General features: G+C 44.3%; 2 protein-coding genes across 2 annotated transcripts; one reads left to right on the top strand and one right to left on the bottom strand.

The window, feature by feature from the left end:
* The first annotated feature begins 1,165 nt into the window (after positions 1–1,165).
* On the top strand, positions 1,166–20,247 carry slc5a10 (solute carrier family 5 member 10). Its single transcript, XM_076728280.1, has 14 exons — positions 1,166–1,195; positions 1,749–1,853; positions 2,379–2,438; positions 2,845–2,949; positions 3,036–3,141; positions 3,264–3,344; positions 3,437–3,642; positions 6,290–6,425; positions 14,340–14,447; positions 14,564–14,714; positions 14,860–15,028; positions 17,782–17,997; positions 19,184–19,277; positions 19,460–20,247. The coding sequence occupies exons 1-14, from the start codon at positions 1,181–1,183 to the stop codon at positions 19,651–19,653; spliced, it is 1,746 nt and encodes a 581-aa protein (XP_076584395.1). The 5' UTR covers positions 1,166–1,180; the 3' UTR covers positions 19,654–20,247.
* Positions 3,177–13,665, bottom strand: fam83gb (family with sequence similarity 83 member Gb). The gene is made up of 5 exons (XM_076728279.1): positions 12,433–13,665; positions 10,490–10,657; positions 9,421–9,545; positions 7,298–8,684; positions 3,177–5,683 (listed from the first exon to the last, which is right to left on the bottom strand). The coding sequence occupies exons 1-5, from the start codon at positions 12,922–12,924 to the stop codon at positions 5,309–5,311; spliced, it is 2,547 nt and encodes an 848-aa protein (XP_076584394.1). The 5' UTR covers positions 12,925–13,665; the 3' UTR covers positions 3,177–5,308.
* Positions 20,248–20,352: the final 105 nt, after the last annotated feature.

Genomic DNA, 20,352 nt, shown 5'->3' with positions numbered 1-20,352 from the left:
TTAATACGTTTGATATTGAGCATTATAAAGTAGGATTGTATTCTAAAACATTATTTGTGTCCCTCATCAGTCTATGATGCAAAACTACAAATGCATCTATGGTCAAACATTTAATTATTGGAAGAAATTCCTTCAAAAAACTTGTGTCCACTCTCATTTTGTAAGATTTGGTGTCATGGCTGTCAATGTTGGCTCAGAGATTTACTGATTCCTTCCTAAAAGTTACTGAATGAAACTGTAAACAGCTAAGAAAGTGCTCAGTCTGTTTCTCTCTCACACACTTTCACTGACCCTACTTAGCACGTACCAGCAGATGTTTGTAGGTTTAGACGCTAATGATTATAAACTTGTCATCGCCAATGATTGACCATCTGTGTGTGTGAGAGAGTGTGTGTGTGTGTGTGTGCGCGCATCAGCACGGACTCTGGTCCACATGAGCATCTGCTGTACTCCACTGCTCACCCATACTGTGCACTCCATTATCCCCTAGCACAGCATGTGTGTCAGCGCTGCAGGTGCCACATTAAGGTGATGTGTTTAATCATCAATTCGACCAAGGGACTGCCCTCTTCACACATGCACTGTGTCAAGCTCACTACAACAGCGAGTTCAGCTTGTAGTCGAGCCGAGGAGGGACTTTTACCACGGGCCGGAGTGTGTGTTTGACTGTGTGTGTATGTGTGTGTGTGTTCATGTTAGTGAGACTGGTTCTTTATGAGACAGAGTGTAATGTGTTCCTCTTGGTGTTTGGGGTGTCTGCAGGGTGTCAGATTATGAGAGGGGGTCGATGAGACTGACTGCACAGGTGTAAGAATCAACAGGTGTGTGAGAGTGTGTGTGGCTGTCAGGAAAGAGCAGTAAAGGGGGGGCAAACCTGTGTGTTTTGGCTGTGTTTTCAACTGTGTGTGTGCATTGGTGTGAACGCCGAGGATGACCATCAACTCCACCATCAACTTCTACGACCTGCCTCAGTCCTTCAGCTTCTCGGACATCATCGTCATAGCAACTTACTTTCTTCTCAACCTCGCTGTGGGCATCTGGGTGAGAGTCAGAGGTGCATGTGTGTGTGTATGTGTGTGTGCGCGGATGCTCCTGTTTGATGTTTGACGGTTTTCTCTGTCAGTCATCATGCAGGGTGAGCAGGAACACTCTGAGCGGATATTTCCTGGCTGGACGGGACATGGCCTGGTGGCCGGTGAGTGTGTGTGTGTGTGTGTGTGTGTGTGTGTGTGTGTGTGTGTGTGTGTTTGCGTCTCATGATCATGAAAAATGTGATAATCTGATAAACACAACACACTGTTTGTGACCAACTTGTGACAAAAACCAGAGTCTTATGGGTTATTAGCACTTCCACCAAAGAGGCATTTCCCCTCTCAACTTCCAGGATGGTTTAATCCAAATATAACTGTTGAGGCCCAAAGAGGTAAAAGAGAAAAGTATAACAAATATTACTAGTTTGTGTACCAGAAGTTTTTTTCTTCTTTTCTTCCTGACCGCTAGAGAGGGAACCACTGGACTGTACATGTTAACTCTTCATGAATCAGTAAAACTACTGACACTTTGGTAGTAAAATCTTGCTTTTGCGTGGATTCACCAGCTTTAAAAGCGGTGTAATATATTTGTTTTTACTACTACAATACTCTAAGTACCGTTTACTGCTAATACTTAAGTAAGATTATGAATACAGGACTTCTACTCGTTCCAGAGTATTTCTACATTGTTGTTTTGGTGCTTTGGCTTCTTCACAGATTGGAGCGTCTCTCTTTGCCAGCTCAGAAGGCTCAGGATTGTTTATTGGTCTGGCTGGGACTGGAGCCGCTGGAGGCATCGCCGTCACCGGCTTTGAATGGAATGTGAGTCGACACACATCCATCCATTCAACGAAACATTACGAGATGCTGCTGTAATCCGTTTGTAGTAACTAAACACCCTGTCGTGTAATGCAGTATTTGTGTAAGAAAAACAGTTTACAGATCCAAAAAGTAATGTCCTTATTGGATCTGAAAAGAAAGCAACTGGCAGTAGCTTTGTAATAGCAATTTAATCTAAATAGCTCTTTGAACATGGCTGTCTAGACGAAAGGGACACAATGACTTGCGTTACCGTCCTTCAACAGCTGTTGCAGGCAGCCAGCTGCAGAGGGCAGCAGCTGAGAGATTTTTTTTATACCATTCAGCTGTATTAGGAGGTGTACAGCTCAGGAGGCAGAGTCTGTCCACAGCAACTGTACAAATGCTTGCACATGGGTCCGCTGACCTAAAATAGATAAAAGTTTTACCTCAGTTTGCACAGACATTTTTCCACCTGAGGCGACTCTGGTGGACGATCCCGTGAAACCTCTGTGTCCTCTTTCTGTCTCCTTTCCTTCTTTCTCACAGGCCACTTATGTGTTGCTGGCTCTGGCCTGGGTATTTGTGCCAGTCTACATCTCCTCAGGGGTTAGTTTGCATACACACACACACACACACACACACACACACACACACACACACACACACACACACACACACACACACACTGTGCCTGTCTGCTTGTTAAGGCTGGTTCAGCAGGTACATTTTGGTGCCAAGAGACATGAGACGCCTTAAAAAATTCCCCAGCAGGGTGTTACGCTAAACCACACGGACACATAACTGTCTTTAATTAGCAAACAACAAAAACTATTTGTTGGTACAGAATTATATGAAAAACAGTAGAAGTGTGAGCACACCAGGCTGGTCTACGCTCACCAGCTGCTGATTGGCAGATCACACTAGGCTCCTAAGACCATGTGGAGCTTCTTAAGTTTGCATCCTCTGTGTAGCTGTGGTGTGTTTTGAGAGTAATTGAAATATGTGTGTTCAGATCGTGACAATGCCGGAGTACCTGGGCCGTCGTTTCGGAGGGGAGAGGATCAGAACCTACCTGGCTGTCCTCTCGCTGCTGTTGTCCGTCTTCACAAAGATATCAGTACGGCGCCATTTTGCACCATTATCTGCTCTGAGATTGAATCTTTGCTGGCATTGTTGACTGATGTCTTGTGTTTCCATCACCAGACTGACCTGTACTCTGGAGCCTTGTTTGTTCAGGTGTGTCTGGGGTGGAACCTCTATCTGTCCACTGTCCTCATGCTGGTGGTCACTGCTCTCTACACTATTGCAGGTACACAAACAACCACACAGACATGCATGATTACATCCAGTATAACTAGTTTAATGATTTTCCAATGGAACGCTGTCGGCTGATATTAAAGAGTCCCATCACGCACACTCCCTTCCTTTCAGGTGGCCTTGCTGCTGTCATCTACACAGACACTCTGCAGACATTTGTCATGATAATCGGAGCGATCATCTTAACAATCACTGGTTTGTACAGTTATCATCCCGAATAAACAAACACAACAACTGCAGTTATTTTAAGGGTTGTATAGCTGGAGTTGTGTGATCCCGGTCCACAGCCTTCAACAAGATTGGCGGCTACGGCAACCTGGAGCGCGTGTACAGCATGGCGGTGCCCAGTAAGATCATTCCCAACAGTACCTGCCACCTGCCACGCCAGGACGCCATGCACCTGTTCAGAGACGCCGTCACTGGAGACCTGCCCTGGCCCGGCATGACTCTGGGGCTCACCATACTGGCCACCTGGTACTGGTGCTCTGACCAGGTACGTTTACACACATACAAACACATGCATGTGCAGGAAAAACATCAGAAACCAGCTTCAGATTCGACTTATAATACAGTTCCTCTAATGGCCGCTCGAGGTTGGCCAAACAAAAATCATTCTCCACATTGAAGTGAAGAGGAAAACTCTTAACCTTTCTCTCAAAATAAATCAAATACTTAAGTAACAGAGTTTTTTTTATTTATGACATGCGGGTACTGACATCTACTCACATGTGTTCTAGAGGTATTTTTAAAAATGATTTTTCCATTAAAAACATTCAAAAGGAACCACTTAGAACAGCTGAGTCTTTTTATTGGTTATGGCAGTTTTTGACCAACCAACTTAATGCTGAAAGGCACAAATCAATATCACCGCCTGACCCTACAGACCTTACTTGAATCCACTGGTTTGTTTATACCCGATAAGTTCAACAGAAAGTGAGCACACTCAAAATATTGGTAAACTGTGTTTGCTCAAGGAACAGTACATGGGGTTGGTCACAGCTGAACAAGAAAGTTACTACAAAATATTCCAGCGCACAGATTTGGTAATAATCTGTCTGTGACTGTTTTCTCAACCAAATAAGTATGATAAAATACTCCAGATCCACTGGACGGACCATGTGGTGAGATCGCTTTGACATCTATCTGAAGAATCAACTTTCAATCTCACTGAACAGTTTAGTGGGTTTTGTTCATACTACGTGCCCTAACAGACCCATTTCTGCTAGTGTGGCTGCGTCCACAAATCCAAGCAAAAGAAAAAAAAAAAAAAACACCCCGTTGCCCTGATGACGATTTTATGCCAAACCCAAACTCCAGGCTTCAAAAATACTTTGAGAAAGCTAAAAGCTACAATTATATTTTTCTGCAGTCTATGAGGCAAAAGTATCCATACTTAAAAATACCTCACAGTACACGTACACAGTCATCAAACTGCTGTGGATTATTTCCAACAATCTGCTTTGTATTTACAACATTACCTTTCGATCCCACGTCAGTATTCAAAATTGCATATAAACCAGTGCTCTACATCTGCACAGGTCATCCAGTACATCTGCCAAATACGTGAAAACAATGAACACAGCAGCCTTACCCTCGCACCATCAGCAGCCAATCACATTGGCATCAACATGAAACCTGACTCTTAAATCAGTGGGGGGACATAATCGGCTGATCTGCCATGATCTTTCATTTTGCACAGTGCAAAATTCTGAAAAAGAAAAGCAATACTGAAGTGTCAGATGACTGAGCTGGTGGAAATCTCATCACAGCTCATTGATGAACCAATTGCAGGGCTCCATGCCAAAAGTGTGTTTTTAACCACATATTTATATCCATACAAACATCAGCTGATATATCGATCAGAGTTTATTTCCCAACAAACACTACTGAAACCATCCAGTCAAAAGCCTTTAACCTTTAACCACTGGATGTGATTCATTTACAGACAATACCTCTTAAACATATCATCAAATCAAACTGCCAACTCCTGTTGACATTGTCAAAAATCCCAATTAAACAGTCCCTATATGTTCAGACTCAGGGTTTGAAAACAGGGCATGACACACATGCCAGAGACAGAGAAGAGTCCACACTGAGGACTCACCAATTTCTTAGCTGGACGACCGTGTCAACAGTCATCCTCGAGTACCTGCACAGTTCTACCTGTCAGCCTTGTTATTTTGAGACACTTTCTTCTGCGATCCTCCACCTCGTGCCCTTAAGTGTCTTAAATTACTCAGTTTTGAGAAAGATACTCCAGCTAGCAGCCCTGATGGGTTGGCAGGTGCCTGTGGTGAGGTGTGATCCCCCTTCCTGTAACCTGGGCTGTGGCGTCGAGGCGACCGTCCGGAGCGCGTCTCTACGCGCAGCTGAGCCAAGTCAGACTGCAGCGTCTGACCCTGCCAGTAACGGTGTCCTCCAATCACTGGGCCAGACGCTCGGGTGGGGCGGTGAAAACTTCCTGGTTTGGCAAGGACTACTTTAGCTCCTCTCTGTCGCGATTCACGACCTGGAGATCTCGAGGTCTGGAACAACTAAACAGAGAGAAGAGACGGACTGAGATGAGTAGGACATCATGGAGACCAGAAGAGTGACATGTTGACGGTTGTGTGGCTACAAGGGACAGTAAATCCTCCACTACGCATTTCATACACGGAGCACCTCAGGGATCAATCCTCGGTGCTTTACTCTTCTCTGTCTCTGTTCTCTTCTCAAATATTTCAAAAGCATCATGTCAGTTTCCACTTAAATGCTGACGATTCCTAGATCTACTTCTCCTGTGATTCACATGATGCCATGAGACTGAGAACACTACAAGCCTGTTTTAGCTCGAGTTAAAAACTGTAAAAAACTGGTCAACTGGTTCAGAATGTTGCAGCAAGACGACACATAAGATCCCATAGAAGACTGCACGCTCATTTCGCACTGGTTGCACTGGTTGCCTGTGTCTTCTAGAGTCGATTTTAATGATTTTGAAGGCACATAAGGGACAAGCTCTTGACTATATACACATTCTTTTTAGAATTGGATACATTTCCTGTGTATGCTATACATTTCTTGGTTTTGTGTCTTTTGAAAAGTGCCACATATAAATAAAGTTGGTGCTATTATTGTTAGTACTTGTGTTTGTGAATATGTAGGTGATTGTACAACGGTCCCTGTCTGCCAAGAACATGAGTCACGTGAAAGGAGCATCAATCCTTGCTGCCTATCTGAAGATGCTGCCCTTCATCTTCATCATCCTCCCTGGCATGATCAGCCGAGCTCTTTATCCAGGTACATGCACACACATGCAGGCGGCTAATCGCACATGCATACACACACCTTTCGATTTGGAAGAAGACATGACATGTTTACTGGAAGCAGGCAGTGGCTTGTTTTGACACCACTGGTGAAACACACCCATTTTTAGTGGGATCTGTATAAATTTGTGTGTCAGAGAGAATCTGTGTCTTTCCTTACTTAGTCATGGCAAACGTTATTCCTAAGAACCTCTGCACTTATTCTTTTCAGTTATTACTCATGAAACATTTAAAAAAAGGAATTAAAAGATTAAGACAATCATAGTGTCATCATTTACGGGCTGTTAACTACTTACATTAACGAATAATCTTTTCATTACTTTTTCAATCAACCGATTAATCATAAAGTCAATAAAACGTGAGAGAATAGTGAACAACACCCAACACATTTTCCGTAAGCCCACAGCGATGTCTCCATAGAGCTTATTTTGTCTGACCAACTGTCCAAAACCAAAGGACATTCAGTCAAATAGGAAAAATAAATCTCTCAATTCACCTCTACAATTAACTATTCATTCTCAATGAATACGTTGATTATTTCAATTGAACTAAGTTCTTAACAGTTTAGTCTGTAAAATGTGAGAAAACAATTCAAAATGCATCACAATTTCCCAGACTCTGGACCAACAGTCCAGAGATTTACATGGTTATAAAACAAAAAAAGCAGCAAAGCCTCACATCTGACAACATGGAATGAGCAAATACATGTTATTTTTGCTTAATAATTGACATAAAACATTCATTTCTACCCATCAATTGTCTGTCAATTACCTAAGCAACTGATCAACTAATTGTTTCAACACCAAACGATCAGAAATATTGTCACAACTTCTCCTGAGTGCTCACCTGTCCTATGTGCCTGTGCGGTGAGGCGTGTCCATGTCTGCGGAGCTGCTGTGATTGGCGGATGAGGGCAGCGCTGTCCTCTGGCTGGCTGGGCTCCCGCAGATCCAGCATGCTCTGAGAGAGGCGGGCCATCATGTTGATCCCGTCTCCTTGGCGATGCCCACGACCTGACCCTGTCATCACTCCATTGGTCAGCAGATCTGGCTGGGAAGAATCAAAAAACTCCTCTTCTGATACTGTGGAAGCACTCGACGGATCATCATTGGCTGCTCGGTCACATATGACCTTGGTGCTGTCTTGGCTGCCGTCACCGTTGCTGCCAGAGTCCCTGCCATCGTCCTTCAATGCCATGCGACCTGGTGTCAGCTCCTCCTCAGTTCTCTCTTCTCTGAAGCCATCTAGGCTTTCCAATTGGTCCATTTTGATCAGACTGACCTGTGGTTGGCCAGGCTGCTCTGAGGTGGTGGGCTCTATGACTAACTGCAGCGTGCGACGTTTAGGAACAGGAGGTGTTGCGGTTTCTGGAGTCTCTGGAGTTTGTTTGGCATTGTCTGTTGGCTGTGAAACAGCAGTAACATTGGCTGGTGATGTAAGGGTGTGTGCATTTCCTTTGTGCATCCCTTGCTTTAAAGGTGTGTTTGGCTGTTGAGGGGGCCCTCTGGAATCTGTTGCATCTGTTTGATCATTGTTCGGAGCTCTGTGTGTTTGCTGTTTCAGCTGTTTATTGGTGGGACTTAAAGGAGTAGAGGCGTCTTTACTTGTACTCCCAGAAGGCTTTTCCGCTGTTCCTGCAGTGTTTGACCGACGTGAAACAGGTTCCTCAGTTGGTGGGAGCATCAGTGGTGAGCTGAAGCGTATAGCCTGGCTGACCTCAAACCTCTCTGACCTCTGTAAGTGAACCTGATTGGCTCGCTTTTCATCCCTGATATTGATAAAGCCAATCACGTCGCTTGGTGGGTCCGGCTCTGGCCAGGTGGGCAGGTACGGGATCAGGTATGCTTTCTCCAGATCGGCTAATCCCGGATGTATGGGTGGCTCTTCAGCAACATGTTTGAGACGTCCTTTCATAATTTTAAGGCCACTGGGATTCTGGGAGTTTTTGTTGCTGGAATTTTGGTCAGAAGAAGAGGGACTTGTGTGAGTTCCTGTGGCAACAAGTGCATATTTGGGATTGATGAGCTTCCTAGCAACAGCAGCTGACACCGGAGCAGGAGCTGCCTGAGGGATCGGGTCAGGGATCGGTTCATCTACCATGGGAACCTTGTTGAGAGACACACCTCTGGACAAGAGGTAAAGCTCGCGGAACTGCAGGTCGAAAGTCTCCACTGCCTGTCCTGTGATCACAGTGATGAGGTTACGGTCCAAACGAGAGGAGGACCAGGTGAAGCTGCAATAACACAGACATGGAAACATAAATTCACACCAGCGACTCCCCTATAAATGTGCTTACACCTTGTTTGTTCTCCTAAATCTGTCTCAGTGGTCTCAAGGTGTATATTGGTGGGAGATCTGCCTAATTTTCCGAAATTAGCATTGCTAGATGAAGGTCTGCACGCTGCTGGTTCACAGAGCTGTTAGCCACAGTGTTTTGGGGTCTTTTTTTTTTTTTTTTTTTTTTAGATATTTTTGGCCACTTGGGAACAGCAATTAAGTTGTTATGGTGAACGACTTAGCTAACAGTTGCCTATTCACACATGCAGAAGACATGAAGCGACATTAGCTTCCATTTGTAGCTGTGTTTCTGGCTATTGCTGCTAACTATGCCTGCTGTTTGCTGCTGAGCAGGCAGCGTACTGTGGCTTTTAGAGCTTTTTTGCTCAAAACAGTTGCCTGCTGCAGCTGGAAACTGGGCGAAACTGGGCAAGAGCGGTGAGACTGAACCAAACCAGAAAAGATGCAGGTCAGAAAACCGAAACAATGAACTGAAAAACACCAAAAGGCTCCAGAGAGCAAAGGAGAACTGCAGAGTTTGGGAAAAAGTTTCTGTGGGTTCATCTCCTGGTGCAACCTGTTTGTATCACATAGTTATTTAATGCATGCTAAATAGTTATAAGAGCAGCTTTGAGTGCACATATAAACACACTGCGTTCATGCACGCTCACAGCATGTTGGGCACTGCTCACCTGTATGAACCAGAGATGGCTCTGTCTCCATCAACAAGGAGGAACTTCTGGCTCAGCGATCCACGCACTTTCTGTGCCGACCGCGTGAAGAACTCCACGCCTCCACAGCAGCGCACACGCAGATTCTACACACACACAAACACACACATAATGGGGTTAATGCTGAGAGAGGCCCTTGAGGGTTTCGTGTCAATGACAGGAAGGATTTTATTGAACAAAAGGGAAATACAGGCGAAAAAGAATGAGTTTTTTTGTTGTTCAAGAATAGTTTATTAATATAACCATAAGTTCATGTTGACTGACTCTACAGGTTAGAACAGGGGCTGTATGTGCATGCTTGTATGACACACCCTGGTGTGTTTGTCTTTGGCCCTGTGATAAGGGTGTGGTTCCAGGCCGAGCGTTACCTCGCAAGTAAATGTTCTGTGTGAAATCTCACAGGAGACACTAAGCGCAGGCGTCATAAATGCTCATAACAACAGCAGTGATGGCAGATAAGAAAGCAGCCGAAAGACGGGGGAGGTCTGGTGATTAATGCTGTGAGGAAGGAGGAAGGAGAAATGAAAGAAAGCCATGTTACATAAAGTGAAGAGAGAGTGTGCGTGGTTTATCTAATTGCCTGCAGCACAGACGGGAATGTGCTTAGTGTCTTCCTGGCTGCCAGTCCAAAACATTCAGAAAAACCCCCGTGAAACATTAAGTATTTTCTGTTACTGCCGGGACCAGATCAACTCAGACAGGCAAAGAATAACGAATAACCTAAGCCTGCCTGTGGCCAAAAACTTGACGGTGCATGCACCAAGCCAAGTCCTGAAGGCAAAAACCTGTCGGACCCACATCAATCATCTGCCCTACTTTCAAATATTTCCCTTGTATAGTAAAATACTTGTTATTGAAAAATGTTTCTTTAATGAACAAAAAATATTGGAAACTGGAGCTTTATAAAATAAACTTTCCTACACTTATCAAGAGCAGCCATCTCACCAGCTAGCTCATCTCCCAGCTTATCAAAACATCATCTGGGTGTGTGTGTGTGCGTGCGTGTGTGTGTGCGTGTGCATATACATACCTTTAGGTGTCCACGGTGCATATCAGCTCTGCCACACATGGAAAGAAAGCAGGGGACTGCAGCCATGTCAATCATTATGTATACAGGAACTCTGCGTTTGTAGGAAGCGTCCAGCAGATCTCGAAAGATATCCACATCTGTAAACACATCCATCACCACGGCTATCACCTACACACACACACACACACACACACACACACACACACACACACACACACACACACAGAGGAAATCACACATGGTGTTAGTGTTTCCTGGTCTGTGAGGGCAGGTTTGATTTAAGCTGCTCTTATCAACAGTATTGTACCCATTAAACCTTCAAAGGAAGCTGGGCACTTATGAGAACTGCATGTAAACTGTGTAATTAAAGACAAACAACATAACTGCTCTGACCATAGGTGTTCCATAAAGAGGCTTCTAGAAACAAAGGATGCTTTGCAGAGTGGAGAGAGAGTGTGAAGTGGCTGGACAGTGTGTGTTCTGTGGGTTCAACAATACAGAAATACTCATGACAGCATGGCGCTCTTCACACTGCACTGTTGATTCACTTTTCACCCAGTTTTAAATCCCAAAACTACAGAACTGTAGCCCCAAACTGACAACTTGAAGCTAAAACACTGCTCGGGAAAAAGGCAGTTAGGGAGCCTTGTGGCCAAAACATCCCACCACAGATTTCAGATCAACTGTATTGTCAGTCCTTGATGAAGTTAGAAAAACCAGAGAGTCAAAGAAGACAAGCTGCAACACATAATAGCACGTCATATCCAACGCATGCATAGCGGACAGTTTGCTGTTAGCAAAGTTCAGCTGAACAGCAGCCTTGGCAGCAAGTCAATGCCTGGATGTGCTGCCTTCCAAGCAGTGAAAAACTCCATTTAACTGGAGTCTTTGTTGCTCTGGGGCAAAACTAGACTACTGTACCTGCATGTGCCAGCGCTCATGTATGGAGGTAAAGCTTGCGTATAGAGTGCTGGCATGTAACGTTTTCACTGATGTCAGGGCATTTTTTTTCCACCAGCGTGTCAAGATCAGACTTGTGTTATTAAAACTTTGTTGTGTGCATGTGTGAGTGCGCCACATGTCAGACAAGAGGGGAGAGGGAAAGAGAAGACGACAGGCAAAAACTTTAACTCTATATAGATATATATTAGATGCAGATTAAATGAAAAAATACCTAAATTTACTATCATTTACAGTATGATGGAGAAAAACTGCCGAATGTGACACTGGAGAAGCAGGGAGCAGAGAATGTTTGGTGTTTTTGATTGGAAAAATGAGATGATTATCTTAACAGTTGCTGATTAATTTCCTGATCGATCAATCATCCAGTCATTTCAGCACGAAACTCAATAGGCTTATTGTGTCGATTCTTACACAGTTCTTTTCTTTCCTGTGTAGGACAAGCTCCGCTTTGTAGTTTGTGGTGTTGAGGCAGCGAACTGCTTTGTCCACTGAGCAACCAGAAAATGTCCTGTGGTGCATTCAATGGCACTGCAACAAACACAACCTAACTTCACTGTCTGTTGAGATGCTACTGTGGTTGTTTGTGTGTTGACTCTGCGCTGTGGTACATTTTGAGCCTCTGTCTTGTGGTGATTTTGCATTGGATTGTTTCACATTACAGTATGATTTGTCCAGCACATGGAGGAGCAGCCAAAGATAAATCCCTTAAGAAATAATGAAATCCTATTCAGTAACATAAGTGTAATCTTAAAAGAAGTCACAAGAGATGAATAAACGCCTCTTTGTGTGTGTTACACGAAGAGAGAAAGCTCCTGAACGCTGGCTGCTGTGTTTTACAGGCCTACATTAACATGAACAGAGTGTTCTGTTTTCCTTGAAGTCTTGTGAGATGTTAATGTTATTTTCTGTGTTTGATGCCGTGGAGATCCCCACTGCATTATAACACGATCATCATCACCATCATCTTCCTCACTGCCTACCTTTTGGGCTGATGCAATGCTCTTGCGCACCACTTCCTTGATGTGCGTTTGACCCTCGGCTGGAGGTTGTGTGTACACGTTCACGCGCGTGACCCCTCGATATGAAATGGCCTCGGGCCAGCCGAGATCCAGCTCCGCTACTGAGGCCTCAGACCGGTCAGGCCAGTACTGGAGCGACACATCACCATCTCCCCCTTCCACCTCGGACCCCGGGGTGATGTTCCCCGGCCCTGGCGTCTCCGGTTTCTGGTGATGATCGTGCCCTGGCCGATAGGCTTCTGCTTTGTGTGTAATCCGCTCCTGCTCCGGTTCAGAGAGGAACTGCCGGACGCCACTTTTGTGGATGTAGTCCGTGAACGCATCGCGGCCCTTGGAGATGAGAGTCTCGAGCGCCAGCCGTTGGTCCTCGCTGTAGAAAAACTCCGGTTTGCTCTCGCTCACGCGCCAGTTGACGTGGTGATCGTCCAGACACTGGATCTGAGACAACGCCATGACCTCAATATCCACCGGTCAATAAACAGTTAAGTGTTGAAACCACTCTGACCCAGTTTCCAGTCGTCGGTCCGAAGGGTCAAACCTCCAAACGGATCGATCCGTCATTACGGTTCATGGTGTGTTCGCGTTCCCGAGGCCCGTGAGGTGGTAAACAGCAATATTTTCATGTGAGAGAAGTAAACCGCTGTTAAAGTCCCTCAACACAGACTCCAGCTCAGCTCAACCCAGATCTCAGGTTACCAGTTCGCACACACTCACTCAGGTGATGTTCGAACAAAGCATCCCGCCCAACGCCACGCCTTTCACCTGCCAGCGGTGGCCCCGGTTCAGCCTCTCCAGCCGCGGGGCCCGGCAGACATGTAGGCAGGCAGCTGGCCCGGTGGATGCGTGTGTCTGCCAGTGAGTCACGCTAAAGCGGAACACATACTTGAAACAAAGAAAGAAGTCATTAATCCTACTTTACATATGTTGAAATTGTCGGTGAGTCAGTCTGGAAGTTGCGCTGACGAGTCACTTTTCTTTTCGTGCTGGAAGTCTGAACGTTACGGTTCACAGCTGCTCAGAAAAATGGCAACTGTTGAGTTCCCCGAAGCACAAAAAGTCGTAAAAATCACTGAGGTGACGCGCACGGGTCTCAGCTTTTACCGGAATCGAGTCCACGTCGGTTTACCTCTTCCTTACTTTTCTTTAAAAACTTCCTCCAGACGGAAAGTCCACCGAGGTCCAGCGCACAGTGCGGAGCCGCCGGTGAGTGCCCGACCCTGGAATCCGGCAACGGAAGCTCTGTCGCCGGGGGCAGAAAGGCGGAGTGTCCGGTAGTCGGTTAGGAAAGAGAGGCTTGAAACTCCACCCTCCTGCTTGGACAGAGAGACAGAAATCTTGCTGTATAGTGTAATAACTAACCCTGTATGATAAGTTCAGCTGACAGTATGGGACTTCATTGCGTTTTATCTGCTGTGATATGACTCCACTCTCCCTTAGAGCTTACAGTTCAGTTTAAGAAATGATTGAAATTTTAAGATTAGTTTAGTACTGATTCAAAAATGTCCTATTTAGGCAATGCAGAAACCAGACTTGCAGCTAATCATGTGATCACTGGTTTTGGTGTGTCACTGGAAGGTCTGCTGGGTTTTTAGTGATAAAACATAGTGAGAAACAACTAATGAATGTCTGAGTCACGTTTGACCTATTTTAATTTTTAAAGGAGCTCAGGTTACCCAGATAGAGATGCTCCAAACAGACAGGTAACCCTTGTTGTGAGACCACTTCACCAAACAGATATCTAAAAAACACATTACATTTAAAGAGATTAAAGTCTGGTAGATCTGGTAGCGAAGGAACGTGAATTCTGCATGAGTAGTTACGTCCTCCACACCTGTGTGTGAATGACCTGTGACCGCCTCATGTTTCAGACTCTGTAGGATGTGTGGATCCAGAAGAGTGTGTGCGAGTGTGCGGAGCCGAGGTGGGATGCTCCAACATCGCCTTTCCCAAACTGGTCATTGAACTCATGCCAAGTGGTGAGAAAACTCTCATTTCAGACATCTTTAAAAATGTTATTTCTGAACGTGTAAACTACTCAGATATGCTTTTTTTGTGATCTGCATGCGTCTGTCCATCTGTATGTGTGTTACAGGCTTGCGTGGACTTATGATAGCAGTGATGATGGCTGCTCTGATGTCATCATTGACCTCCATCTTTAACAGCAGCTCCACACTCTTCACCATGGACATCTGGAAGAAACATCGCCCCCAGGCCTCAGAGAGGGAGCTGCTACTGGTCGGCAGGTATGCCCCTCACAGGCTTTAAACCATGGACTGCTGACTGTGATCATGATGGTGGAGGGTAGACTTTTAATACCAGGATCAATAAAGAAAGGGGAAGTTTGTGTGCAGAGAAAGTGAAAGAGATGTTCTGTACATGTTGTTCCAGGATCGTGACAGTGATCTTGGTGGTGGTGAGCGTGGTGTGGATCCCCATCCTACAGTCGGCCAATAGTGGCCAGCTGTATGTCTACATCCAGTCAGTGACGAGCTACCTCGCTCCGCCCGTCACTGCTGTCTTCACTCTGGCTGTCTTCTGGAAGAGGACCAACGAGCAGGTAACACATGCAAGTCCACAAAGGGTCCATATGCTACAGCTAGAGCTCCAACTAAACATTGTTTTACATTTGTCTATTATATAGTGAAAATAGGCATTATTTTGTTTGATCAACAGTCTAAATCCCACTGATATAAAAACAAGAAAATCCTCACATTTGCAAATATTTGGCATTTCTGCTTCATAAATGACTTGAATAACATCGACAGAATGTGAAATCAGTTCTCAGTTTCTGTCAGTGAAGTGATTCATAAATCGACTAATCGTTGCAGAACTAATTACAGTCAGAAACGTACAAGTTCGCCCATGTTTTATAATACAAATAAACAGAATTAGGTCTCTTTCTAAGAACACGTTTGGGATGACTTCAAAGACACAAGATATTACTTGTTAGTGCACGCAGCAAACATGCTGTAGGGCACACACGTCCAAACTTAATTCAGATTTAATTCCAGTCTGGACACTGAAGTGCTCATCAGATCATTCTGGACTTCTGAGGTTTGCACCGTTTGTCCCTCTTCCTGCACTGTACTGTTTTATTAGACTCACATGGGATCCAGCTGCCAACATCCCTCACTGCTTGGTGTGGAGTCCACGTGTGTGTGCGCTCATGAATGTGTGTGTGTGTGTGTGTGTGTGTGTTACTTGCTCAGTTTATGAAGTGCATTGTTCATTATTTCCTCAGTAAGAACCAGCATGAGCGTGCTGCTTTTTCACCGTGAGAAATGAAAGTGATAGTTTGTGGCCGATAACAACGATAGACATTATTAGAAGACAAAGATTAACAGAGAGAGGTGAAAGAGATAACACTGCTGTGCTGAGAAAGTGTATCAGCCCAGAGCTGCTAACACATGTGCTGAGACATCTTTCCACTGCAAGTAAAGACCAGTCCACTGGATCATCAGGACTAAATCCCAGTTTTAATAGAGCAGATTCTGGGTGTGTCTGCTCTCCACTGACATGCTGTGTAACCACTAAAATAAAGAGCATTTTCTCAAGTGTGTCAGAATGAAAAGGCTTTTCTTCTTATCTGTAATGTAAATATTGTCATTTTCTAACTCTGAATCAAGCTTCAAAGAGTCTGTTTTAGTTTACTGCGATGTGTCTCCAATGAACTCAGCCGGGGTTACAACAGGGGGTTACAACAGGGGCTGGCAGCAGTCCAGCAAACACTGATTTGGTGACTTGGAGGTTAAAGGTCATCTCTGTTATGTAAAATCATTTTTTAGCCATATGTCAGTCTGTCAGTCCATGCTTTGGTCCAGACTGAAATATCTCAACAACTACCTGATGGTTTGCCATCAACTTTTGTCCAGACTTTCATTGTCCCCAGAGGATGAATCCCACTGACTTCAATGATCCCCTGAATTCTCCTGCAGCGCCACCAGCAGGTTGACTTTTCCAGTTCTTCGTGAAATGTCTCAACAAATATTGGATGAATTATCATTAAATGTTGCAAAGACATTCATGCTCCCTTTTTGGATGAACTGTAATGACTTGGTGCTCCCTTAACTTTTATGCCTAGCGCCATCATCAAGTCAAACATGTCATGTCAAATTTGTCTACTTTGCTGAATGCCTGTAAAGTAGAGCCTCAACTGCACTTCTTGTTTAGCGCTAAATGGCAAATTTTAGCATGCTAACACACAAAACTAAGATGACGAACGTGGTAAACATTATACAGGTTAAACATCAACATGTTAGCATTATCACTGTGAGCATGTTAGCATGACGTCAGCATTTACCTCAAAGCACTTCTGTGCCAAAGTACAGCCTCACAGAGCTGCCAGCACGGCTGCAGCCTCTTTAGCCTTGTTTTAACATTTAGCACAAGTACACATTAAAACTGAAATGTGGAAAACAAAGATTATGGGTAACCCAGATGCCTAAAAACATCTACAAATTCAGCACAGTTCAAATCAAGTCTTTAGACTTGACTGGAAAGGTAATAAAATATCACAGCCAGCCTTGTTTTGGATCTTTCATTTCACTTGTGCCTGTAAAAAAGTAACCGAGAAGGGCTCACAGCACTGTTACACAAAAGGTGTGAGCTTTTTATTTGTTCATATAAACACCGCAAACATATCACAGTGAGAGTCTTAATCGTGTTGACTCACAGGGTCAAAGTCACCGCACACGATGTGTCACACGCTGACTATAGTCTGATGCTATAGAGAGCAAACAATACAGGCCTATTTACATGGAAGCATGATGCATGTCTGTAGTCTTTGAACCAGACCTGTAATCCATAACAACACTCATCAAGCCTGTAATTAGTGTCATTATATTTATCACATCACATTTGAGGATTTAGCTCCAGTAAAGCATGCGCACGTTTTGATGTTTTAAGATTTATCTAAACTGAAATCAGAAAAACAATCATGATAATAACTTAAAGTAAATGTTGTATGTCATGTCGCAATTTCACAACAGAAAGAGACAGAATAATAAGTATAGTAAGAATTAAAGTAGAGGTACAGATGTTTGCTTTACATGCTGTGGTACGTCAAACTGCACAGGTCACATTCTTTGCTGAAGGCTGATCGGAGACGGAGAGTTATCTGTGTTGCTGCACGCGTGTGTGCTCAAGTGAGGAATGACACGACGCTGACAGATTATCATGGTGGGAAAGTGAGAGTGTTACGAGGTGAACACACCCAGCTGTGAACCAGGGCTGCAGCAGGAATTACACTGGCAGATCGGATCAGCTCAGGGAGGCATGTAATGTAACCTGTTTGTGTTTGTGTGTGTTCAGGGCGCCTTCTGGGGCCTGATGGTGGGTTTGGTGGTGGGTGTGTGTAGGATGGTGCTGGAGTTTGCCTTCCCGCCTCCCAGATGTGGTGTTGTGGACTCGGCCCCCGCGGTGCTGCGTGGTGTCCACTACCTGCATTTCGCCATACTGCTCTGTGGGCTCACTACAGTCGTGGTCACTGTGGTATCACTGCTCACACCGCCGCCCACCCACGAACAGGTGTGCACACACAGATACAGTACATAACTGTTAGCAAAGTGACCTTATGTAATTGTTTGCTGTTGAAACACCTGTGATATTATCGACTGAAAACAAAAAAAGAAAGGAAAGTAAAGGAGCAGGCATTATCTGCAGGGTGGCCTCCACATGTAAAGAGGTCATGCCTACTATCTAAATCCAAAAGATCAACAATAAACCATGGAGCTAAACCTTTCAGTGCAGTCACAGGTGAGCTCATCGCTGCTGATGACCCATTTGTTACACCTGGCCTGTGTATGAACTCGAATAGCAAACAGCAGCATGTCAAAGCACATTTGAAGAGAAAAAGAAAAATGAGAGTAGAAAACCGGCACATTCGTTGTGATTAGCTGTCTTGTACACACAGTTTGTAAGGACTTTACATCCACTAAAAATGCTGAAAATCTGCTATATTATAGCCATGATTTAGATTAATTTTGTTGCAAAAAATATGATCCGTGCTAACTGTGATGACTCTATGTTATCAGATAATAAAGATTAATTCCCAGAATAAACATCAAGAGCAAAACTGAATCACACATGGAGATAAAACTGAGTAATATTACAAAGTTCAGGCTTTAGACTGACCTGACTGTCTGACAAAAAGAGTATCAAACTTCATTTGTGAAACCATCAGCCTCCACCCTGGAGAGGAATAGAAATAGTGTATCATTAATGGTATAGTTCAACATTTTGGGAAAATGTGCTTGTTTGCTTTTTTGCAGGAAGTTGAGATTGATACCGCTCTCATGTCTGTTTGTTAGATATGAAGCTACAGAGAGCTGGTTAGCTTATCTCACAATAAATACTGAATATAGAGTTAACAGCTCGCCTGGCTCCATCCAGCTGTAACAAAAAGCCACCTACTACGACTTCTAAAGCTCAATAATGAACAAATTGCATCTCATTTATACATTATATCTGCCATTGGAGGTGGTCGTAGGTGGATTTTGTTACATTTGAGTCAGTCTAGTCTTTGTGCTAAACTAAGATAAGCTAAGATAAGGTAACTGTAAGACAAGGAAAAAGCATATTTCCCAAAATGTTGAACCTTTACGTCAGTATACACACCCATTCAGCTTCTCTACGTACAGTAAAGGTCATATTTATGCTAAAATGTAATTGTGATCCAATATATTGAACTTTGTTCCATGTTCTGCTTTCCCAGGTGTGTAATCTGACCTGGTGGACTCTGACTGAAGAGCCGCAAAGAGAAATTCCTCTTCAGAAAGTGTCCAGTGTCAGCCACCGTAGCTCCCAGGGTAAGAGTCTGGTTATTCACCACACTTGGAAAATAAAACCAGCCATCATGTGATGAACAGTCACAAACACGCTGTTACTGTTTGAGTAACTTCCTGTGTCTGCTCTGTGTGTGTGTGTGTGTGTGTGTGTGTGTGTGTGTGTGTGTGTGTGTGTGTGTGTGTGTGTGTGTGTGGTGCAGCAGGCTCTGAGCCGACGCGGCGGGTGACATGTGGTCAGGGAGCAGGATTGTGTATCTCAGCAGCGCGGCGGTCAGAAGCGACTCCAGCTCCCAGAGTTCTCAGCGTTAGAGAGAGTGTGTTCTGGTCCAGGTTCTGCTGTGCGAACGCGCTCCTGCTGATCAGCATCAACATTTTTCTCTACGCGTACTTTGCCTGAGTGGAGGATCGGATTTAACATCCTGCCTCACCCTCCTGCTGAACTCCTGCCCGTCTCTCCCACATGAACTTGAAACCCGGCCTACAAAACAGCTGCTGATTTCTCCAGATCCTAGAAGGTGGGAAACAAACTGAGATTTTTGTACTGGTTTTACACGAATCCTTCAAAATCAAGGGAATGTACTGTTCAAGTGCTGCACAAAAAAAATCACATTTCAAACTAGAAAATAGCGAGAGCACATACCTCCACTAAACCTCTAAATGCATTATCTCTATAAAAGACAATGTTGAGAGATGTTTTAATCTGCATCTGGATCCACATTTGTATCAAATTACACATAATGATAGGTAATCATGGGGTACACATGGCAGACTGTTTCATTCAAGTAAGTACAGAAGGTCGCAAAAAAAGACATTCAGTGTTTCTACAGATGTGAAGATTTTTGTCTTGTTACTACTGCCCCACCGTACGCTGTTGGAACCTAGTTTTAAAATTTTAGAAAGGTATTGTACAAATTACAAAGAAGCTTGTGGCTTGTAACAAGCTACCACGAGTGTGCAGTTAAAGCTCCATAAAATACGACATCCAAATAAAAGACCGTCACTCATCATGGATTTATAGCTTACAAAATATATAGTAAGATTATATAGTGAGAGTACGTGTGTGTGTGGTTTAGGTTGCATGTGATTTGTATAATTC

This window comes from Chaetodon auriga, chromosome 4 (genome assembly GCF_051107435.1).
Source record: "Chaetodon auriga isolate fChaAug3 chromosome 4, fChaAug3.hap1, whole genome shotgun sequence".
Taxonomy (NCBI): Eukaryota; Metazoa; Chordata; class Actinopteri; order Chaetodontiformes; family Chaetodontidae; genus Chaetodon; species Chaetodon auriga.
Note: the sequence above shows the minus strand (reverse complement) of the source record. Positions and strands in the feature narration are given on the sequence as shown.

What these genes read in the sequence shown, in the direction of transcription:
- slc5a10 (XM_076728280.1), top strand. An exon ending in CAGTCTACATCTCCTCAGGG is followed by an intron (nt 2,439 to 2,844) that starts GTTAGTTTGCAT and finishes ATGTGTGTTCAG; the next exon opens with ATCGTGACAATGCCGGAGTA. An exon ending in TGCTCTCTACACTATTGCAG is followed by an intron (nt 3,142 to 3,263) that starts GTACACAAACAA and finishes CCTTCCTTTCAG; the next exon opens with GTGGCCTTGCTGCTGTCATC.
- fam83gb (XM_076728279.1), bottom strand. Translation starts at nt 12,924, where the DNA reads ATGGCGTTGTCTCAGATCCAGTGTCTGGACGATCACCACGTCAACTGG. An exon ending in GCATTGCATCAGCCCAAAAG is followed by an intron (nt 10,658 to 12,432) that starts GTAGGCAGTGAG and finishes GTGTGTGTGTAG; the next exon opens with GTGATAGCCGTGGTGATGGA. An exon ending in TGCACCGTGGACACCTAAAG is followed by an intron (nt 9,546 to 10,489) that starts GTATGTATATGC and finishes GTGTGTGTGTAG; the next exon opens with AATCTGCGTGTGCGCTGCTG.